The sequence below is a fragment of the Rhineura floridana genome, chromosome 4 (genome assembly GCF_030035675.1).
Source record: "Rhineura floridana isolate rRhiFlo1 chromosome 4, rRhiFlo1.hap2, whole genome shotgun sequence".
NCBI classification, from domain to species: Eukaryota; Metazoa; Chordata; class Lepidosauria; order Squamata; family Rhineuridae; genus Rhineura; species Rhineura floridana.
Window position 1 is genome coordinate 7926658 of NC_084483.1, and position 20713 is coordinate 7947370.

At 41.7% G+C, this 20713-nt stretch overlaps 1 protein-coding gene across 1 annotated transcript in view; it reads right to left on the reverse strand.

Moving 5' to 3' along the window:
- SUPT3H (SPT3 homolog, SAGA and STAGA complex component) overlaps positions 1-20713 on the reverse strand; it is a 390566-nt gene that overhangs the window by 137513 nt on the left and 232340 nt on the right. The window contains exons 5-6 of the mRNA XM_061626041.1: positions 15342-15432; positions 4792-4928 (exon numbers count right to left, since the gene is read on the reverse strand). Coding sequence (XP_061482025.1) covers positions 4792-4928; positions 15342-15432 — 228 coding nt within the window. The remainder of the gene's footprint in view (positions 1-4791; positions 4929-15341; positions 15433-20713) is intronic.

The following is a 20713-nucleotide window of genomic DNA, read 5'->3' on the forward strand; positions in this document are numbered from 1 at the left end:
AGGGTTAGAAGAATAGAAGTGGAAACAGGTGAGCTAAGAAAACAAACCAAGGAAGCACAGAAGTATCTGAGCTCTGAAGGAGCTCCGCTAGACCCAGCCATTCCCAGGGCCAGTCCGGAGAGCAGGGATGGCCCTTCCCCCTGGTCTGCTGTCCAGGAACCTCCGGGGAATATGTTATTCCTGATATATTTCGGTCAATAGCTGAGCCCCATATAATAGATATTGGACATCATAGGTTTGGAAATGAAATGAAATGAATCTTTATTGCTCAGAGCCATAGGCTACCACAATTAATAGGTTTGGAATAACACAAAGTTTGTCGAGTAACTAAGCCAGCTTTCACTGCTGTACCTTTTAAAATATAAATCAATGGAACATAAACAAAAACACAAATTTTAAGTCCACACAGAGACTTTGGTTTTCAGTTGCTTTCACACCACATTATCTGACTTTTATTTACTCCCATAGTGATTCTCATCCCTGTGTCGGCAAATCTTCTTAATCTTACATGAAAGTTAACAGAAATATACTCTCCTCATGGTATTCAATGGGTTAAGCTGATATTTTTCAATCAAAATTTATTATACTTTGTTAATATTTTAGAATCATCATAGTGTTTTTCTTTATATCAGTGATGCAACCACATGATGTGCATCCCTGGAAACAAAAAGACACGCCATTCAGTTTAAACAGTAATTTAAAAAATTTATAATTATTTCAGAAAGACAGTTTTAAAGAAATACAGCATAAACAATATTTGCTTTCTGTATAATTCATTGTAAGTGAAACCATACCACTAAACAATCATATCCTGTTTGGGCCATAATGACATCAGAAATACATGTTTATCATCTGCTTTGGACAACTTAGCATGTTTTTGGCCCAGGGCAAACTGGAACTGAAACCATTTGCAGTTGGCCAAACCAAGATAACCACACATTTCTGAAGTAATTGATACCTAAAAGGAACATAGCCTTTAGATCACAATTCATGATTTAAGTACACTAATTCTTTAAAGAAGGTTGTAAAGATGTTAAAGAGCGCACTGGACTTCCTCCAAAACTTAGCATGCAGAAACCATATTCTACTAAACATGGTAAATAAGATATCCTATATTACTTGATATTCTACTACCATCTTCTTTCAGAACATATTTTCTGGATTTTAAAAACCCAGAGTATTTTTAAAGATACTTTTTTAGAAAAGTATCCACAATAAGAAAACCTCTTCTTGACCAACCAACTTTTGACAAAGTAGAATGCAGTTTTCCAGAAAATTTTAAGTTCCTAGTAACAACAAAACAAGTTCAATTTCCCGAATCTTTCCTTCTAAGCTGTTCACACAACACACATTCTCTGGTGCAAATCTCTTCTCTTGTCCCTTCTTGGTTTAAGCAATGCAGATGTATGTTTGAATTGCATTTGCAAACTTAATTAAGAGAAACTCTGTCACAGCATAGAGATTTCTGAAATATTAAGTAGTATATAAGTGTTTTTAAATAAAATAAATATAAATATTACTCGTGGCTTGCACTGGTGCAGATGCAATGTTAAACCATGTGTCATGGTGTGTTAAGAAGTTGGGGATAAATTGTAGAAAATGCACAGAAATGTATAAGGTTGACCTTTTGTTACATTCAGTATGGACCCCAATGCTCCTTCCTATCTTCTTTCTTACAGAGGCATATGGAAATTAAGGTTGTCCTTTGTTTTACCCTGCCTTATATCCTGAAGTAAGCCATGCCAGCATGTCAATTTCAGAGTTAAATTCCTAGAAGTGAGAGTAACCCCCTTCACACATGAACAAGTATCACATGTAGAAAAGAAACGTAGACTTGTTTTGCTGGCCTTGCCCTCCAGTCTCTATGCAATAGATGTGGATGTCTGCAGGAGAAAGCCTTCATATGTGGAGTTCTATGTGCGTATGCTTTCCATGTGAGCTGGAAGCCAACTGTGCAGGATTCCAGCGCACATGGAAGGACTGCATGCTAGGCTTTCCCTTGACAGAGGTCCATGCCTAACATAAAGACAATGGAACCAGGGACAAGGAACCATGTAACATTTAGGACAGAAGTAGCAGTGAAGTCATGTAGCCTCTTTTATATGTGATGGGGGGGGGGAGAATCTAGTCTTTCAGTTAAGGAATTATCTAGTCTCTGGTATCCAGTTAGAACCGTGTTCCCTGGAGTCCATGCTCTTCTTCTACCAGGACAGAACAACATATTTTATCTGTCTCAACAATTGTTTGTGAAATTTTAAATTTCAAATGTTAATTTTAATTTTTTTGTTGTTGCAATCTTGTTTTCACGTATGTTATAGTGCATTTTATTTATACTCACTTGTATTTTAACCTGTTTCTATTGTTGTACACCGCCCTGAGAGCTTATTGCTAAAGGGCGGTATAAAAGCACAATAAATAAATAAATAAATATCTTGCACGCAGCTGATATTCAGAGGCATGTTGCCATTGACAGGGGTGATAGAACATAGCCATTGTGTCTAGTCAAGCCATGATTACAGTGAACACGAGAGGAGAGTGGGGAATTCATATTAGAGAGCAGGAGGAGGGAATGGGCAAGCACACAGTTGCTCCTGATTTGTTAATTGGTATTAATAAATTGTTGATTTTAAGTCTGCAAAAAGCCCTAGTGAGATGACAACATGGAACAGTCTATGCCATAACATTATACTTGATACGCTAAATGTTAGCACAGTGGTTTCTTGCTAATAGAGAATCAGGACAACTTGAAATTCTTCCACAGAGTCATGGCCACAGTGAAGCTATGTAGCTAGAAGAGCATATTGTTATAAATAAGCAGTTTAAAAACCCGTTGAGTAAATGCTGTAGGAGACATAGGAACACAAGAGGCAGGTGAGACTAAAGACAGTCCAGCATCCTCTTCTCACAGAGACCAACCATATGCCTATGGGAAGCTGGGAAGCAGGACATGAGCAGAACAGCACTTTCCCCATTTGTGATCCCCATCAACTGGTATGCAGTCGCAAACTGCTTTTGATCCTGGAGGTAATATACAGCCATTACGACATCAGTGTTACTGCTATAAAATGTCTAGAAAGGAAAAAAAAAGTGACTAGAGTGATAAAAGTGCTAAACATCTCATTCCTTTTCTGCTATGCTATAGGTCTTATGTAAAAGTTCAGGTTTCTATTTAAGGAGGAAAACAGAACTAAAATAGTACAAATAGAACGGAAACTGTCCCTTCAGGTCAACAAGAATGAAAAAAGATGTCTGCACTGGGATGCTTGAGGTTACGTAGGAAAAGAAGGGAGAGGAAATGTTATGCTATGAAAATCTTAACTACCACTTCCCAAAGTAGAGAGAGATTGGCACATTCACAAATTAGCCTAAGGACAAGGAAAGCACTATAAATTCAGATAGCATTCTGTTCAACATATGGCTAGTGAGGAAGTCTGCTCTTGACCCTTCGCCAGAAGACCCTAACCATTGATATGCTTTAACATATTCTTATATTAATCACATTTTATAAAGTTGCAAGGTGCTGGCAGAAATGAGGAAGTGAGTACTGCATGAACATTTGTGAGCAAAAAGGGAAGGAACAGGAAAATTTGTAATAGCTAAGGGACTTTTTACTGTTAGCTGGGGGTCATCAAACGGGGGGTGGAAGATGCTGGAAAATGTGTCCATGTGACTAATGTACACCCCTTGATACCACACCTCATGTATATCTTTGTTGCCTTATAAGGAAAAGTTGATCTTATTTCCTATACTTATATAAACCATTGTAACCCTAGGCCCAGTTAGACAAACATTCTTTTGTGTTCAGGCAACTGGCACTTGACTCTCTCTCCTGATGTACATCAGTATTTTCTTTTATTGCAATAAGCTGGCAGCCACTCTCCAGGGCTTCAGGCAGGAGACTTCCCCCAGTCCAGCCCTCCCTGGAGATGCCGCCAAGGACTGAACCTGGGACCTGCTGCATGCAAAGCAAGCGCTCTACCACGGAGCTACAGTCTTATCACACTCCACTATAGGAAAGCTTGAAAAGTGCTGTCCTGTGACCGCTAAAAAGTTGCTCATCTTCCCAAGTTTTACTCAGATGACCAACAGCTGAAAATATATCACGGAATACTTGGAAAATGGCAACTCGCATAAGGTCACCACACAACATTAATCCAGCAGTTCCGTACCATGAACAGTATGTAAAATATATTTTCTAAACCCGAGAGAAAATATATTCCATGTTACACTGCCTACCAACAAGCATACAGATCAGGAACATACATGGTAGCCATAATTTGCATTTCTATTTTATATTGAACACCCAGAAAACTGACATGCCTTTCTGGGTTTATAAACTACTGCTTTAAAATCAACTGGTACATTTGCTAATATTTTGAAAGCAATTTTTAAAACATTAACATTTTTGTTAGGATCCCAAGAAAATTGTCTCTTGGCGGAAAGCTTTTATTTAACGGTGTTTATACCTCTTAGGATTGTGCTAAGTGCTATATTTTGAGTTAGGAACTACTCTGGGTATGTTTACTATTTTGCTGTTTCCTGCAACATGCGGATATGCTCATTTGCCTAGACCACTTGCTTTATTAAAATGTTCATTGCTGACCAAAGCACCTTCCATCCTTCCCATTCTCTGAAGGCTGGTAGAAGTTCATTGTCATTTAAGTGAGTTAGTGTGGGAGCTGTAGGTGAAGGATCCTGCCACATATCAAGGAGATGAACAAACAACCTCCTTTTAATTGTGTAAAGTAAAACTGCCATATATTATGTTTCAGAAAAAGGTAAAGAATTTACCTCCATTCTTTCTAGTTTTACATCATCAATCTCATCATCTTCAAACAAGCCCAAGAGTTCTCCAGTCTGATCAATGGAGATAAGGAAGTCTTGAGCAATTTTCTGACGTTTGTTGGCGCTGCTGCTACTGAGTTTGTCTGAAAGAGATTGAAAGGGGAAACAAATTATTTGATTTGACTTTGGTGTTGTTATTAACAAAATACATAATCGTTTGCCAAAACATTTCTAAATGCGACTCTGGAAACCAGGCATTGAATCAAGTGTAAAGTTCTAAGACTATTTGTTTTAAATGTAGTCTCCTATTTCTCATTCCTCTTATTCTATTCAAATTTTGTTCAATATGGTTCCATAAATCATGAGGGAAGATGAGAACCTTAAATCTGCACAAAAAATACAATATTACTTACTCTAATGCCTAATTCACACGGCTGTCTCTTCACCACTTTCTTGGTATAGATCCACATCACTTTTGGGTATCTCCTTCATCCAACCCATCACAATATTGCGACAAGCCCATATGCCCACAACTATCAAGTTTTATTCAAAGAGTGCCAGTCTTTTATAACAAAATGGCAAAAGTTGCCTTTAACTTTCTCTGGTAAGATCTCAGCCGTTAAAAAGACTTCCAAATATCAATTTTTTACTTCAGCATTTGCAATTTAAAATAATACCTCAGCAACTGAATAGGTGGCATCAACTTATACTCACATTTATATGGAATTAAAACAACAACAACAAAACTAGGCTAAAAACAATAATTCTATATGACAAAAAAGAAAAAGTAGGACTTCAGGTGCCAAACCTAACACTTTATTACCTGCCCATTAATTTGAGAAGTTAAAGTAGATTTGAACATGGCAGTTTGGAATACAGTTAAAAAGTTGTCCTTTGAGATACAGCTTATATAAAAACATTACAATATTTCCCATAGGTTGGGCATAAGGTGAAACATAATATAGCAAAGTCAAGAATAGTAATGTCTAGACCAGACCAGACCAGACCATATGCACGACTTGCTGTTATGTTTAACTTCTTATAAATAAAAACAGTAAAATGTAAAATAATGTCCTAGAAGTCACTTTCAGATGACAGGATCGTAGTATGCATGAGTTACAATGGAAGTAACAGTCAACACAAAGAGAAAAGGGAGATAAACTAAGGTATATCTTTGTTACAAGTTATTTATTTATTTATTAAATTTATATCATAGAATCACAGAATCATAGAGTAGTAGAGTTGGAAGGAGCCTACAAGGCCATCGAGTCAACCCCCCTGTTCAAGGCAGGAATCCAAATCAAAGCATTCCCGACAGATATCCATCCTTCCTCCCAGAAGGAGCTCAGGGAGGCAAACAAAAACACTAAAAACATTCTTAAAACATCTTAAAACAAAAGACTTTAAAATACATCAAGACAAAACTTCTTTAAAAACATTAAAACAAAACTTCTTTAAAAGCGTCTTATTAAAAAAGGAAACCGCTTTAAAATATATATTAAAAAAGCAATTCCAACATACACGCAGATTGGATAAGGTCTCTACATAAAAAGCTTGTGGAAAGAGGAAGGTCTTCAGGAGGCGCCAAAAAGATAACATAGATGGTGCTTGTCTAATATTTAAGGGCAAGGAATTCCAAAAGGTAGGTGCCACAACACTCATAGAATCATAGAGTAGGAAGGTCCTATAAGGCCATCGAGTCCAACCCCCTGATCAATGCAGAAATTCAAATCAAAGCATTCCCAACAGATGGCTGTCCAGCTGCCTCTTGAAGGCCTCCAGTGTTGAAGAGCCCACCACCTCCGTAGCTAATTGGTTCCATTGTCATACCACTCCAACAGTTAGCAAGTTTTTCCTGATGTTTCACTCAAAATCTGGCTTCCTAAAACTTGAGCCCATTATTCCATGTCCTACTCTCGGACAATCGAGAAGAGATCCCGGTCCTCCACTGTGTGGCAACCTTCAAGTACTTGAACAGTGCTATCATATCTCCCCTCAGTCTTCTCTTTTCAAGACTAAACATGCCCAGTTCTCTCAGTCTCTCCTCAGTGGAATTTCTTTCCAGTCCCCAATGATCTTCGTTGCCCTCTTCTGAACCCGAACCAGTTTGTCTGCATTCTTCTTAAAGTGCAGTATCCAGAACTGGATGCAGTGCTCAAGAGGAAGCCTAACCAGTGCCGAATAGAGGGAACCAATACTTCATGCAATTTGGAAACTATACTTCTGTTAATGCAGCCTACAATAGCATTTGCCTTTTTTGCAGCTACATTGCACTGTTGGCTCATATTCAGCTTCTGATCAACAACAATCCCAAGATCTTTCTCATATGTAGTATTGCTGAGCCAAGTATCCCCCATCTTATAACTCTGCATTTGGTTTCTTCTTCCTAGATGTAGAACTTTGCACATATCCTTCTTAAATTCCATTCTGTTCTTTTCAGCCCAATGCACCAGCCCATCAAGATCCCTTTGAATTTTGTTTCTGTCTTCCAAGGTATTAGCTATCCCTTCCAGTTTTGTATCATCTGCAAATTTGATAAGCATTCCCTGCACCTCCTCGTCCAAGTCATCAATATGCATGTTGAAGAGCACTAGGCCCAGGACCAAGTCCTGCAGGACTCCACTCATTACCTCCCTGCAGTTTCAGAAGGAACCACTGATAAACACTCTTTTACTACAGTTCTGTAGCCAACTGTGGATCCACCTGATAGTTGTTTCATCCAGCCCAGCTTTGACAAAAGCTTTGCTGAAGTTGAGATGCATTATGTCCACAGTCTGCCCACAGTCTACAATGGAGGTTACATTTTCAAAAAATGAAATTAGTCTGGCAGGATTTGTTTTTAATAAATCCATGGTGGCTTCTAGTAATAACTGCATTGTTTTCAAGGTGCTTACAGATTGACCGCTTTATAATCTGCTCAATAATTTTCCCAGGGATGTCAGATGGACTGGCCTGTAATTCCCAGTTTCCTCCTTTTTCCCCTTTTGAAGATAGGGACAACATTAGCCCTCCTCCAGTCATCTGATACTTCACCCATCCTCCACAATCTCATAAAGATAATAGACAGTGGTTATGAAAGCTCTTCAGCCAGTCCCATTAATACTTTAGAATGCAGTTCACCGGGCCATGCAGATTTGAACTTGTTCAAAGTGATTAAGTATTCCTTGACTATTTGTCTATCAATTTCAAGCTGCAATCCTACCCCTACAACTTCACATTTCTCAGGAGGGGGTCATAGATCCTCTTTTGGGAGAAGACAGCTAAACTAGGAATTGAGCACTTCTGCCTTTTCTTTGTCATCATTTTGCCATCCTTATTGAGTAGTTGTACCACCATTTCTTTTCTCTGTCTTTTACTATGGATGTACCTGAAGAAAGTTTTGTTGTTGATGCTTCTGGCATCTCTCGCTAACCTCAGCTCATTCGTAGCTTTCTGACGCCATCCTGCAATTCTGTGCAACCTGTCTGTACTCTTCCTTTGTGGCCTGGCCTTCCTTTCACTTCCTGCATGTGTCCTTTTTTGTTTGCAGGTCATCTCTAAGCTTTTTGTGAAGCCACATTGGCTTCTTCTGTTGTTTCCCCCTTTTTTCCTTGTTGGAATTGCTTGCCATTGCGCTTTTAGAACTTCCTTTTTAAGAAACTCCCACCCATCTTGGACTCCTTTTCTCATTAGGCTCACTTGCCATGGAACCTTACTTACAATTGTTCTGAGTTTATTAAAATCAGCTTTCCTGAAGTCCAGAGTGCGCGTATGGCTACTCTCAGCTTTTGCTTCTGTTAAATCAAGAATTCAAGTATGGTGTGGTCACTTTCCCCCAGAGTTCCCGTAACTGCCCTTCATCCTCCAAGTCATCTCTATTGGTTAGAATTGTGGAAAATGATTTTAATTTTGTTATAAGTTGTTTGTTAGGATATTGAAAGAAATAGACGCCCACATCGCCCTTGGAGAAATTCCTTGAAGTAGCCCTTGTAGGGAATCCTGTAGCATCAGGGAAAATGTGTGACAAAGTTCATGTAGTAAAGGTCAATGTTTAATTTACTTGGGTAGTGTATTTAGGCAAAAGATGGCGCATGTACCCTCACCAACGCCCTAACCTAAAGAAGAAAAACAACACCATATAAGGGGAAATGGAAACTAGAAGGGTCTACCACAAGGAGTAAACGAAACCGCACGTATACAATTTCCTGTAAATGGGCTGATTTCGGGGAAATGGGCATGTGCTTATGTTATACTTTCTATACGTAACCTTCCTGTTAATAAAAAGGCTGGCTGCGTCCAGCTAAGGTAGAATCAGTTTGGCTGCTTCTCCACTTGCAAGTGTACTAATAAACTTTGGCATATTTTTACTATACTTGTTTCGTCGTCTCCAGGTTTATTGGAACCTTGTGATCTGGGAGCGAGCCTTAGCCTTTCAATATTCAAATATTGAGGCGTTATTGTTAACAGAATCAAGTCCAGGATAGCTGATCCTCTGGTTGCTTTCTCCACTTTCTGTAGGAGGAAGTTATCTCCAACACAAGTCAGAAATTTCTTGGAGGGGCCGTGTTTGGCAGAATTTGTCTCCCAGCAGATAACAGGGTAATTAAGTCCCCCATTATTACTACATCATGCCTCCTTGAAACATTGGCAATTTGCTTTGCAAGTTTCACCCTCATCTTCTCCTTGATTGGGTGGTCAGTAGTAAACTCCAACCATCACACTCCTTTTATTACTTGCCCCATTTATTTTAATCCAGATATTCTCAGTGGAGGTACTAAACTCATCCTCCTGTATTTCTGTGCAGGGATATATATTTTTAACATATATCATGACTCCGCCTCCCTTTCTATTCCTTCTGTTCTTTTTGAATAGGTTATATCCTTCAATTGCTATATTCTAGTCATGGGAGATAACCCACCAAGTTTCAATTATACCTATGAAGTCGTATTAACTCTCCTGTATTAAGAGTTCAAGTTCGTCCTCTTTGTTTCCCATACTCTCGGCATTAGTATGCAGACATCGAAGACCATGTGATTTACTTCCTTCCTACATTTTTATGAAGATTATTACTGTGTCCCAGTAGAGCGTTCCCTCAGTTCCTCTTACTGTGCACAAGCCTTTATTAGTTGTTACCACCAAGTTTACTCTTCCTTGCCCTTAGGATGCAGTTTAAAGCTCTTCTGATGAATTTCTCCATGCTCTGGCCACACATATTCTTCCCAGTCCTCATGAGGTGCAACCCATCACTTACTGGCAGTCCATCTTCCAGGAAGTGCAGCCTGTGGTTCCAGAACCCAAATTTCTCACGTTGGCACCACTTTCATAGTCAGTCATTCACCCAGAATATTTTTCTTTCCCTGTCTACTCTTCTAAGTACGAGAAGGATGGATGAGAACGTCCACTTCCTATGTTGTGCAGAATAGATAAGATGGTATCTGCCGGAGGCCCTCACCTGCAGAGCGCAGTGATCAACTGGGTATATAAGGGATAAGACAATCTTTCATGTGTCCTGGTTCCAAGCTGCATAGGGCTTTATACACCACAACCAAAACCTTGAACTTGGCAGGGTAACTAATGGGCAGCCATAGCAATTCTTTCTGCAGAATGATGACATGTTGGCGATACCCTGCCCCAATGAGCAGTCACACCGCCAAATTTTGCACCTGCTGCAGCTTCTGGACCAACCTCAAGGGCAGCCCCACATCACAATAATCCAACCTGGAGGTTACCACTGAATGGACAATAGTGGTCAGGCTATCCCAGTCCAGAAATGGCTTCAGCTGTCTTAGCAGCCGAAACTGGTAAAAAGGTAAATCAGAAAAAACTTACTAACTGTTAGTGCCATACGACAATGGAACCATTTACCTAGAGAGGTAGTGGGCTTTGCAACACTGGAGGCATTCAAGAGGCAGCTGGACAGCCATCCTAGGTTTCGACGGTGGCTAGGAGTGCTTTTGCACAGTTAAGATTAGTGCACCAACTGCGCCCGTTCCTTGAGCTGTCTGATTTGGCCACAGTGACACATGCCTTAGTTACATCCCGCTTAGATTACTGTAACACACTCTGAAGACTGTTCGGAAACCTCAGTTGGTTCAACGTGCTGCAGCCAGAATGTTAACTGGGGTGGGTTACAGCTCCACTGGTTGCAAGTCTGTTTCCGAACAAAATTCAAAGTGCTGGTGATGACCTAAAAAGCTCTATACGGCTTAGGTCCAGGCTATCTATCAGACCGTATCTCCTTGTATGAAACTGCCCGGGCCCTGAAATCTTCAGGAGAGGCCCTTCTCTCAATACCCACGCCCTCTCAAGTACGACTGGTGGGGACGTGTGATAGGGCCTTCTTGGTGCCTGCCCCATGGCTTTGGAATTCCCTTCCTAGGGATGTAAGAATGACCCCCTCCTTGCAGTCCTTCCGGCGTCAAGCAAAGACCTTTCTATTCCAACAAGCCTTTGGTATTGACGACTGCTAAAGATAGGGCTTGATGGGAACTGCATTGCTAATGCCAATTCCTCCATTTTTAAACTGGTTTTTTTATTCTCTTTTAGCTATAAGTATGAATGGTTTTAATATTGGAATTAGTTTAATTTTATTTTAATCTAGACTCTGTGTGTTTTAATTATATGAGTTTTTATCTGGAAGCCGCCGTGAGTTCCAGTTTTGGAAGGATGGCGGGGTATAAATAAAGACAAGAAGAATAATATAATAATAATAATCTGTCGGGAATGCTTTGATTGGGATTCCTGCATTGAGCAGGGGGTTGGATTTAATGGCCTTATAGGCCCCTTCCAACTCTACTATTCTATGACTCTATTATTCTAAAAGGCACTCCTAGCCACTGAGGTCACCTGGGCCTCTAGCAACAAAGATGGATCCAGGAGCACCCCCAGACTACAAACCTGCTCTTTCAGAGGGAGTATGACCCCTTCCAAAGCAGGCAACTGACCGATTCAGGAACCACCCAACTACAGTGCCTCCGTCTTGCTAGGATACTGACTCAGTTTACTGGCCCTCATTCAGGCCACCACCAAGTCCAAGCACCGGTCCAGGGCTTGCACGGCTTCTCCTAATTCAGAAGTTACAGAGAAATAGAGCTGGGTATCATCAGCGTAATGCATAGTACCCTGCGGCACAGCACAGCACAAGTGCTGGGGGGGGGGGGGAGACAGTCACATAATGCTATTCTCTGAAAATGACCCTGGAGATAGGATCAGAACAACTGTAAAACAGTGCCTCTGATACCCATCTTTGCAAGTTGGTTCAGAAAGATACCATGGTCAATGGGATGAAAAGCTGCTGAGAAATCAAATAAAAATAACAGAGTCACACTCCCCCTGTCCTTCTCCCGATAAAGGTCATCCATCAGGGCAACCAAGGCCGATTCAGTCCCATAACCAGGCCTGAACCCAGATTGGAACTGGTCAAGATAATCTGTTTCATCCAAGAGTACTTGCAGTTGCTGCGCCACAAGCTTCTCAATCACCTTCCCTACAAAAGGAATATTTGCAACCAGGCACTAGTTGTCACAAACCAATGGGTCCATGGTGGGCTTTTTCAGGAGTGGTCGGATCACCGCCACTTTCAGGGCAGCTGGGACCACTCCCTCCCACAAAGAAGCATTGACCACACCCTGGACCCACTTAGTCATACCCCCTTGGCAAGCTTTAATAAGCAAGGAAGGGCAAGGGTCGAGTTGACATGTAGCTAGTAGCATTGTCACAAGCACCTTATCCAGGTCATTAGGCCGCATCAACTGAAACTGATCCCAAGAAGTTGCAGCAGACGTTGCACTGGACACCTCACTGGGGACTACAGTAGATGTGGCTGGGGCATCAAGATTGCTACAGAGGCGAGCAACCTTACCCTCAAAGCGCCTTGCAAACAATTCACAGTGGGCCTCTGAAGGACCTAAAACTCCATTTTCCTGGAGTTGATGTCTACAGACCCCTGACAATACATAAAAAGTAAATTGAACAACTACCTGAGGATGTAATGGAGGCAGAGAACTGGGCCTTCTTCGCCACCCTCACCACCACACAGTAGGCACAGTTATGATGCTTTACTTGTACCTTCCATCATCCCCATTTAGTATTCAGGTTTCTGTTTTGTTTTTTAAAAAGGGATTTCCAGAGTTTCAGTCAGGCTGGGATTCTCACGCATCAAACTTCATCCCTAATCTCAGGTAAACTGATACGGATTATGGTTATTTAGAGGTGAAAGAAGTACATTTCCAGAGATACTTTTGCTATTTTCATATTTTCAAAACATACTGTTTAAGCAATAAGATGAGTAATGTTATTTCTGCTACAACATTCCCTTGTACACATGTGTATATAAAAATTTATGGCACAGGAGACCTCCATAACTTTACATCAGACAACCACAGACTTATTAAGATCAAGGCAGCCGCCCATCTAGTCCTGCATCCTGTTCTCACAGTGGCCAACCAGATACCTGTGGGAAGCATAAAAGCAGAACCAGAACCCCACAGCATTCTCCCCTCTTACAGGTTCCAGCAACTGGCATTCAGAAGCATACTGCCTCTGACAGAGGAGGCAGAACATAGTCGTTGAAGAAGTACTTCATTTTTCTTCCCTGAATCTTCCAACATACAGTTTTACTGAATGTTCCTGAGTTCTAGTGTTATGAGAGGAGAAAAACCTTTCTCTATCTACCATGCAAAGTTTTATACATTTTCATCATGTCACTTCTTACTTGCCTTTTCTCTAAACTAAAAAGCCCCAAACGTTGTAACCTTTCCTGAATCTTTTCCAACTCTACAATATCTTTTTTGAGTTGAGCTGGCCAAATCTGTACACAGTATTCCAAATGCAGTCGCATCATAGATTTTTATAACGCATCATATTGGCAGTTTTATTTTCAATTCCTTTCCTAATGATCCCTAGCATGGAATTTGCCTTTTTCACAGCTGCCACACACTGGGTCAACATCTTCATCAAGTTATCCACTATCATGCCAAGATCTTGCTTCTGGACAGTCACTGTTAGACCCCATAAGCATATATGAGACATTAAGATTTTTTGCCCCAACATGCATCACTTTACATTTGATCATATTAAACTGCATTTATCATTTTACCGCCCATCCACTCAGTCTGGAGAGGTCTTTTTGAATCCCCTTTTGAATCCCTTTTTGTTTTACTCACCCTGAACAATTTAGTATCATCAGCAAACTTGGCCATCTCACTGCTCAGCCCAAAATTAGTTCATGATGATAATGATAGTGGTGCTGGTGATGAATATGACTAACCCTAGATTATTTGTGACCAAGTTAAAAGCACAGGTCCCAACACCAATCCTTGGGAAACTCCACTTTCTAAATCTCTCCATTGGGAGAACTGTCCATTTATTCCTAGTCTCTGTTTCCTGTTTCTTAACCAGTTCCTGAACCATAAGAAAATCTGCCCTTCGTCAAATCCCTTTCTCTCAGCCTTTCCAATCCATACTTGGGAATTAACATACACATTATCTTTAAAGATTTTCTGCCACAGACTGGTTATCTGCCTTGTGGACAAGTCACTCCTCTCGGTATCTGTTAAGATGAGAGGGGTAAAGCAAGGAGATTTGGGTGGGAGGAAATTGGTGTGGTACAAGTGTGAAGAGATTATTGGTGTTTAAGATAGCATTTGAAGCATCACTACTTTTGGTGAAACCTCAGCCTTTTCTGCCCATAGAGATACAATAATTTAATATGAAAATGGGAAGGAACTAAGCAACACATATATAAATCAAATCCAACATTAAGAATACAGTGAGCTAGAATACAAGTAGCTGTGGTTCAAGATAAACAATATCTTGTTAGATATATTGCAGTTAGATACTGCAGTTAAGAAAATGTGAAGAAATTGCTTAGCATAGAGATGTGGAAGGAAACAAACTTCAAAATAAATTATTGTTTTATAGCAAGTTATTTTCTTTTATGCAAGTATCATGCTAAGTGATCAATTAGGCATTATGGTACTGTCTTACAGTCACCAAAGGCTTGTCCAGCAAATGAACATCCTACAATAAGCTCACAAAAGGGAGAAAATAATGTTTTTTCAATGCACATTGGCTGCTTACAATTTTAAACACCTCCAAGCTATACATCAGTATTAAGTAATTTTATATTAAGGTTGCTTCATAAAGTATGGCAGGTTCATTTATAATCAATTAACAAAATGTCTACTCAACGGAATTTCAAATCCAAGCACCTTACTTATGTAGGCTGCCACATGTAAATTACACATGCTGAAGTCAATTAAGTCTTTTAATCAGCAGCAGTTACTTAGTTTAACACAGCTCTTGACATTAAACAGCTCTACTTATCATCTGGTTGCTGGACTGACATACTGCATTTTTATAAGTAATCTGAATGGAAAAACACAAGGTTAAACGGAGTTCCCAACTAAGTAAATATTTTTGGATGTCTAAAGCTATCTTAATAGACTTGAAGGCACATAACAACAACAACAACAACAAAAGCTATCTACATGAGGAATATATTTCCCATTTGGTATATACAATGCATATGTTGAATATTCCCCACAGAAAGTCAACTTATCTAGAACATTTTCTACCTTCAAGAAGATCATCTTCTTCAATGCCTTTGACAACTTTAGATTTGTAGTCTCGGAAAAGCATGTATTTAAGTAGCCTTCTCAGCTTTTTCTAGGGATAAAGAAAAGGAGAGATGCTAATTACTATCAATACAAATACTCCCTGCCAGAGCGAGAAAGATAGCTCCAATGGAAAGAATCACAGCAACAATCTTTTTGTGTATGCATACAAAATTACATAAGTAGAGCAACAACACGCTCATTGATACAATACAATTTGCTGACATTTAAACTTAATGAAAGTTAAATAAGAAATATAAATCTGTCAATGAACAAAAAAGCAGATCCCTTTGAGCAAGTATATTTTCACTCTAGTTTTCATTATACATAATATTTCTTTCTTTCTTTATTTGATTTATTAGTCGCCCATCTGGCTGGTTATCCAGCCACTCTGGGCGACATACAAAATAAAATATCCAAATACAGTGTGTTGAGCTGAAGCCTGCTTTGCTGGGTGCACAAAGCGGAAAGTAGTCAGTAAGTCAATCAGGCTGCACGAAGCAGAAGTCTACCAGCAACATTCCTTGGTATACAGTAATACCTCGGTTAACGAAGTCGATGAATTCCTGGACGTTACTTCTTTAACAGAAACTTTGGTTACCAGCGGCAGGAATAACATGGAGAGTATAGGGATAGCCTCCTACCCCACTAAAAAGTAGAGCAGTTCAACTTATTTTAGCAAACATTTTATTAAAAACTAAAATACACATGTCTGAAATGAAACAACCGGATCAGGTAAAACTTGCATAAGTAAACAAAAAACATTTTGAACCTTCTACACACCGCTTGAAAGCTTCTTCCAAAGTGCATCCAGGGATGCCTGGCTTGTCTTTTTTTCTTTGATCCTATAGTATCTCACTGTAGCAATCCAAACCTTTGAGTACAGCTCTCTTTACCGTAAAGCTTGCTCAAAGTCAGGATCTTTTACTGATAGGGCCTCTAAGGCAGTGGTTCCCAACCTTTATGAGCACGGGACCCCCTTTATAAGCTCAAACTTTTTTGTGACCCCCTCCCCCCAGGGAGGCAGGCTGGCTGCCAGGAAGGAAGGGGGAAAGCAGCCTTTCTTTGCAGGCTTGCTTCTTTTTTGCTTCACAAAAAGCCCTCTCCTCTCATTCTAAGTAAGGGCGTTGCCAGTAGCGGCAGTGCAAGGAGACGGGAATCAGTGATAGTAATCACCTCTTCTTCCTGGTAGCTCCACCCTCAGCCTCCTTTGGCATCTGCCATGTATTTTGTAGGTAGATGCCTGCCCTTAGTGCGTCTGAAAGACGCTCTGGCGCTTCAGCAAAAGGCCTCCCCTCTCATTTGGAGCAAGGGGGAGGTGTCATCTGCAGCGGCAGTGGAAAGCAGACAGTGTAGAAGGAGTGAAGACTTTTTAAAAAAAATAATAAATAATTCATTTCTTTACTGTTCATGGCCCCCTCTGGATTATTTCGTGCCCCCCCTGGGGGTCCTGGCCCCCAGGTTGGGAACCACTGCTCTAAGGCACAAGACATCTAACTTAAATAATCAAACATTAAGTGGTGTTCCCTCTCTCTCTCTATGTCATCCTCCCCTAGACTCGAACAAGCATCTGCTCTCTACCCCGTGCTCTCTCTCTCTGCCATCTTCCACTACACTCAAGCAGGCAGCTGCCACCTCCACCACCTCATGCAATCTCTCTCTCTTCCATACTCCCCTACACTTGAGCAGGCAGCCACTCCCCACTACTCTGTGTGCGCTCTCTCTCTCTGCCATCCTCACCTGCACTCAAGCAAGCAGCTGCCATCTCCACTACCCCATGCTCTCTGTCTCTTTCTGCCACCCTCCCCTACACTCGAGCAGGCAGCCGCCACCTCCACCATTCTGTGTGCTCTCTCTCTCTCTCTACCATTGTCCCCTACACTTGAGCAAGCAGTCATCACCCCACTACCCAATCCTCCCCTACACTCGAACAGGCAGCCACCCCCCACTATCCCATGCTCTCTCTCTCTCTCTCTCTCTCTCTCTCTCTCTCTCTCTGCCACCCTCCCTACACTCGAGCAGGCAGCTGCCACCCCCACTACCCCAGGTTCTCCCCCATTGTCTCTGTCACCCTCCCCTAAACTTGAACCACCCCCACCACTCCATGCTCTCTGCTATCCTCCCCTACATTCAAGCAGACAGCCGCCACCTCCACCACCCATGCTCTCTCCATGCCATCCTCCCCTACACTTGAGCAGTCAGCCCCCACCTCCATCACTCCATGCTCTCTCTCTCTCTGCCATCCTGCCCTACACTCGAGCAGGCAGCTACCACCCTCATTTTACCCTATGCTCTCTGTCCCCCCTCTCCTATATTCAAGCAGGCAGCTTCCACCCCAACTACCCCATGCTCTCCCCCCCTCTCTCTGTGCCATCCTCCCCTCCACTCAAGCAGGCAGCTGCCCCCTCCACTACCCCATGCACCCTCTCCCTGTCCCTGTCTGCCATCCTCCTCTACATTTGAGAAGGCAGCTGCCCCCTCCACCACCCCATGCACACTCTCTTTCTCTACCATTCTTCCCTACACTTGAGTAGGCAGCCACTGCCACCATCAACCATGCTCTCCCTCTCCCTCTCTGCCATCCTCCCCTATATTCAACCAGGGAGCAGAGAAGGAGGAGGAGGGGAGGTGCTATTTTGAGTTGACAAAGGGGAAAATTAGAATCTAGTAGCCTGACCTTAAGTTGCAGCAGCTCTTGGCAGCAGGCAGGAACTGAGAAAGAACTGTGCATTGCTCTTGTAGGCTGACTTCTTAGCCTTTTCTCTCTCACTCCCCCTTATCTCTCTGTAATTCCCTCTCATAAAGTGTGTGTATATTTGCGTGTGTGTAATGCTCACTCAAACTGTAACCATGGGCAGCTGTTTTTGTTCTAGCACAGCAGCTGAGCTGTTTTTACATTCATGGGGAGAGAAGAACAGAGACAGAAAGGGATGAGAGGGGCCGGGGCTTCACTGTGCTAGGCTGAGTGGGCAGGAATAGGAAGGATGCATCCATTAGAGGAGGAGGAGGAGAAATTGATCAGCCTGGCCTCTTTGCTAGCTGTGGCTGCAATGCACCCATCCTGACCCTCTCCCTCTCTCTCTGCGACCAGGCAAGGAGGACTTATTAACTGTGGCTGCTGCAGGCACTTCTCACACGCAGCTGGAATCATGCTGCTTGCCAGGTCATGCAGGCGCATCTGCGGTAGAAAGTGCTTCTGGGGCATTGGAAGCATAGTTTACGGTAGAGGTGCCTGCGCCACCTGGCAAGGAGTGCAATTCCAGCCATGCATGAGAGAGACGCCTGCAGCAGTAGCTGCTGAAATTCAGCAGGAAAGGAGCCACATTATGACCAAGTCAGAGTGTGCTTCTCCGCGCCCCAAAAATTATTCATTGAAAGGAGCTTTGTTCCTGGAAGATTCATTAACCGAGGTATTACTGTGCTTCAGAAGTGGAAGATCTCTGAATAAAGCAGGACTAAGAAATAATCTGCTTTTGAAAAGAAAATTATAGTCTTTAGTTGAGGAAAAAATATTAAATGCATCCTCTCATTAAAAAATTCTGTTTTTCTTAGTACATTCACCTAATATGTGACAATGAACATGTCAACAGAATCCACACCAAGGTTATTTGTTTGTTTAATAGTAGGTAGGAGGAGGGATTTTTATTAGGACTATAGTTAGTGGGAGAAGGTTTAACGTTGCCTTCCTCAGCCGCAATCCAAATTAAAATCACACACTGCCAATGGTAGCTCTTTTTCCTAAGGTTAATCGCTGTGTGTATATCTCAGGAGGGTTCGCTAGGGAAGGTTAAACTCCCCCCTTATGCTGCAATCCTTATGAAAATCCTTATGACCCCCACTTGTACTATTACATTTGTAAAGTAACTTGCATGCTACCAAGTTTGTTTTCATATGCAGCTTGGTCCTGTCTTACTCACACTACCAAGCGTTTGTGTCTCAAAACTTTCATTACAATTTGCTTCATATTTACATAAATATACATAACTGAACACCTTTTATCTAGATGCACTGAGGTGCGGTGAGCAAAATAAAATCTGTTTCGCATGGTTAAAGCAAGATCTTCATTAGTGTCTGTGAGAGGGAAGATACCTGAAGCAGCTGAATGCTTCAAGGGCTGGGCATGTCAGAAAGGACTGACTAGGCTACACACTGCATTTTAAAGCTCTGAAATCTAGGCATTTTTACCACAAAGAAAGAATTCTGCTTGAAGGCATTCCACTTCACTCAATGGCGTACCTAGAGTATTTGACACCCGGGGCGGATCATTTTTTAACACCCTTCTCCTCTTAATAGTCCCCTCCCACCAAGACCCTCTGCAATTTTGAAGTGGTCCTTGGGGGGGAAAGGTTTGGGAATCCCTGCACTAGATTCGTCCCCCCATGAACTACAAACAGACATGTTTAAAAGTGGAAACATTTGACTCCTCTTTACTGGCATTCCCACAGTAACAATCTCAATGTGATTCCTACTGCCGACCTCAAAACTGTCTTGGAATTTATTTAACAAGCTCCCATTCTGCTTAAACCATGCGCAGGGGTGATATCATTAAGCATGACACATTAAGCATCAATCACAGTTGCTTGGAGCATATAATTAAAAAAAAATCTGATTGGAAATTAAGCTAGAAATCTTAGCTAAAGATGGAGCCTGGGTAGGCAACGTTTAATCTAGCCTACTTGCTTTTGGCAAGAAAGGTTTAAGTGCCTTCAGGCCAAGCCAGTCACCAGAAGGTCACTGTAGGAAGAAAGAAGCCTAGTGTTGTGAAGATGGGAGCATTCGGGAGTAAAGATGGATGCCCCTGAAGGCTGCAAACACACGTACTAAGGGACTAAGCCCCCATAGAACTCAACAGGACTTACTTCTGAGTAGATATAGTTGGGATTGTGCTGTTGGTAAACCTTGACTAGGGATCCTCTGCAAAGACATCCATATGGAAGGAGGGTTTACAACCCCCTGCCTGGAATGCCCTGCCCTTATCTTTTAACGTGGCTGCTCCAAACTTCTTTACAGATTTGACCCTTCACTCCAGAAAGAGGTCTGAGAGATGAGTAAGAGTAAGAAGATTCTCTACCCTTTCTGTCTACCCTGTGGGCTGCTATAAACTCACTTTGACAGCCAACCCAATTCCAGTGAGTAATAATTGACAGAGAGAAAACACACATGGTTTGGTCTACCTTCACAGGCAGCAGCTTGGGAACAACAACTGCAGCAACACTTTCAAATATGTGAATTCTCTTTTCCCACTATCGGGCAAGAAACAAACTGCCATGCAACCAACAAGGTGCATCATCAATGGGTTTTAGGGGGTTGAGCTGAGCACATGCAACCACTGC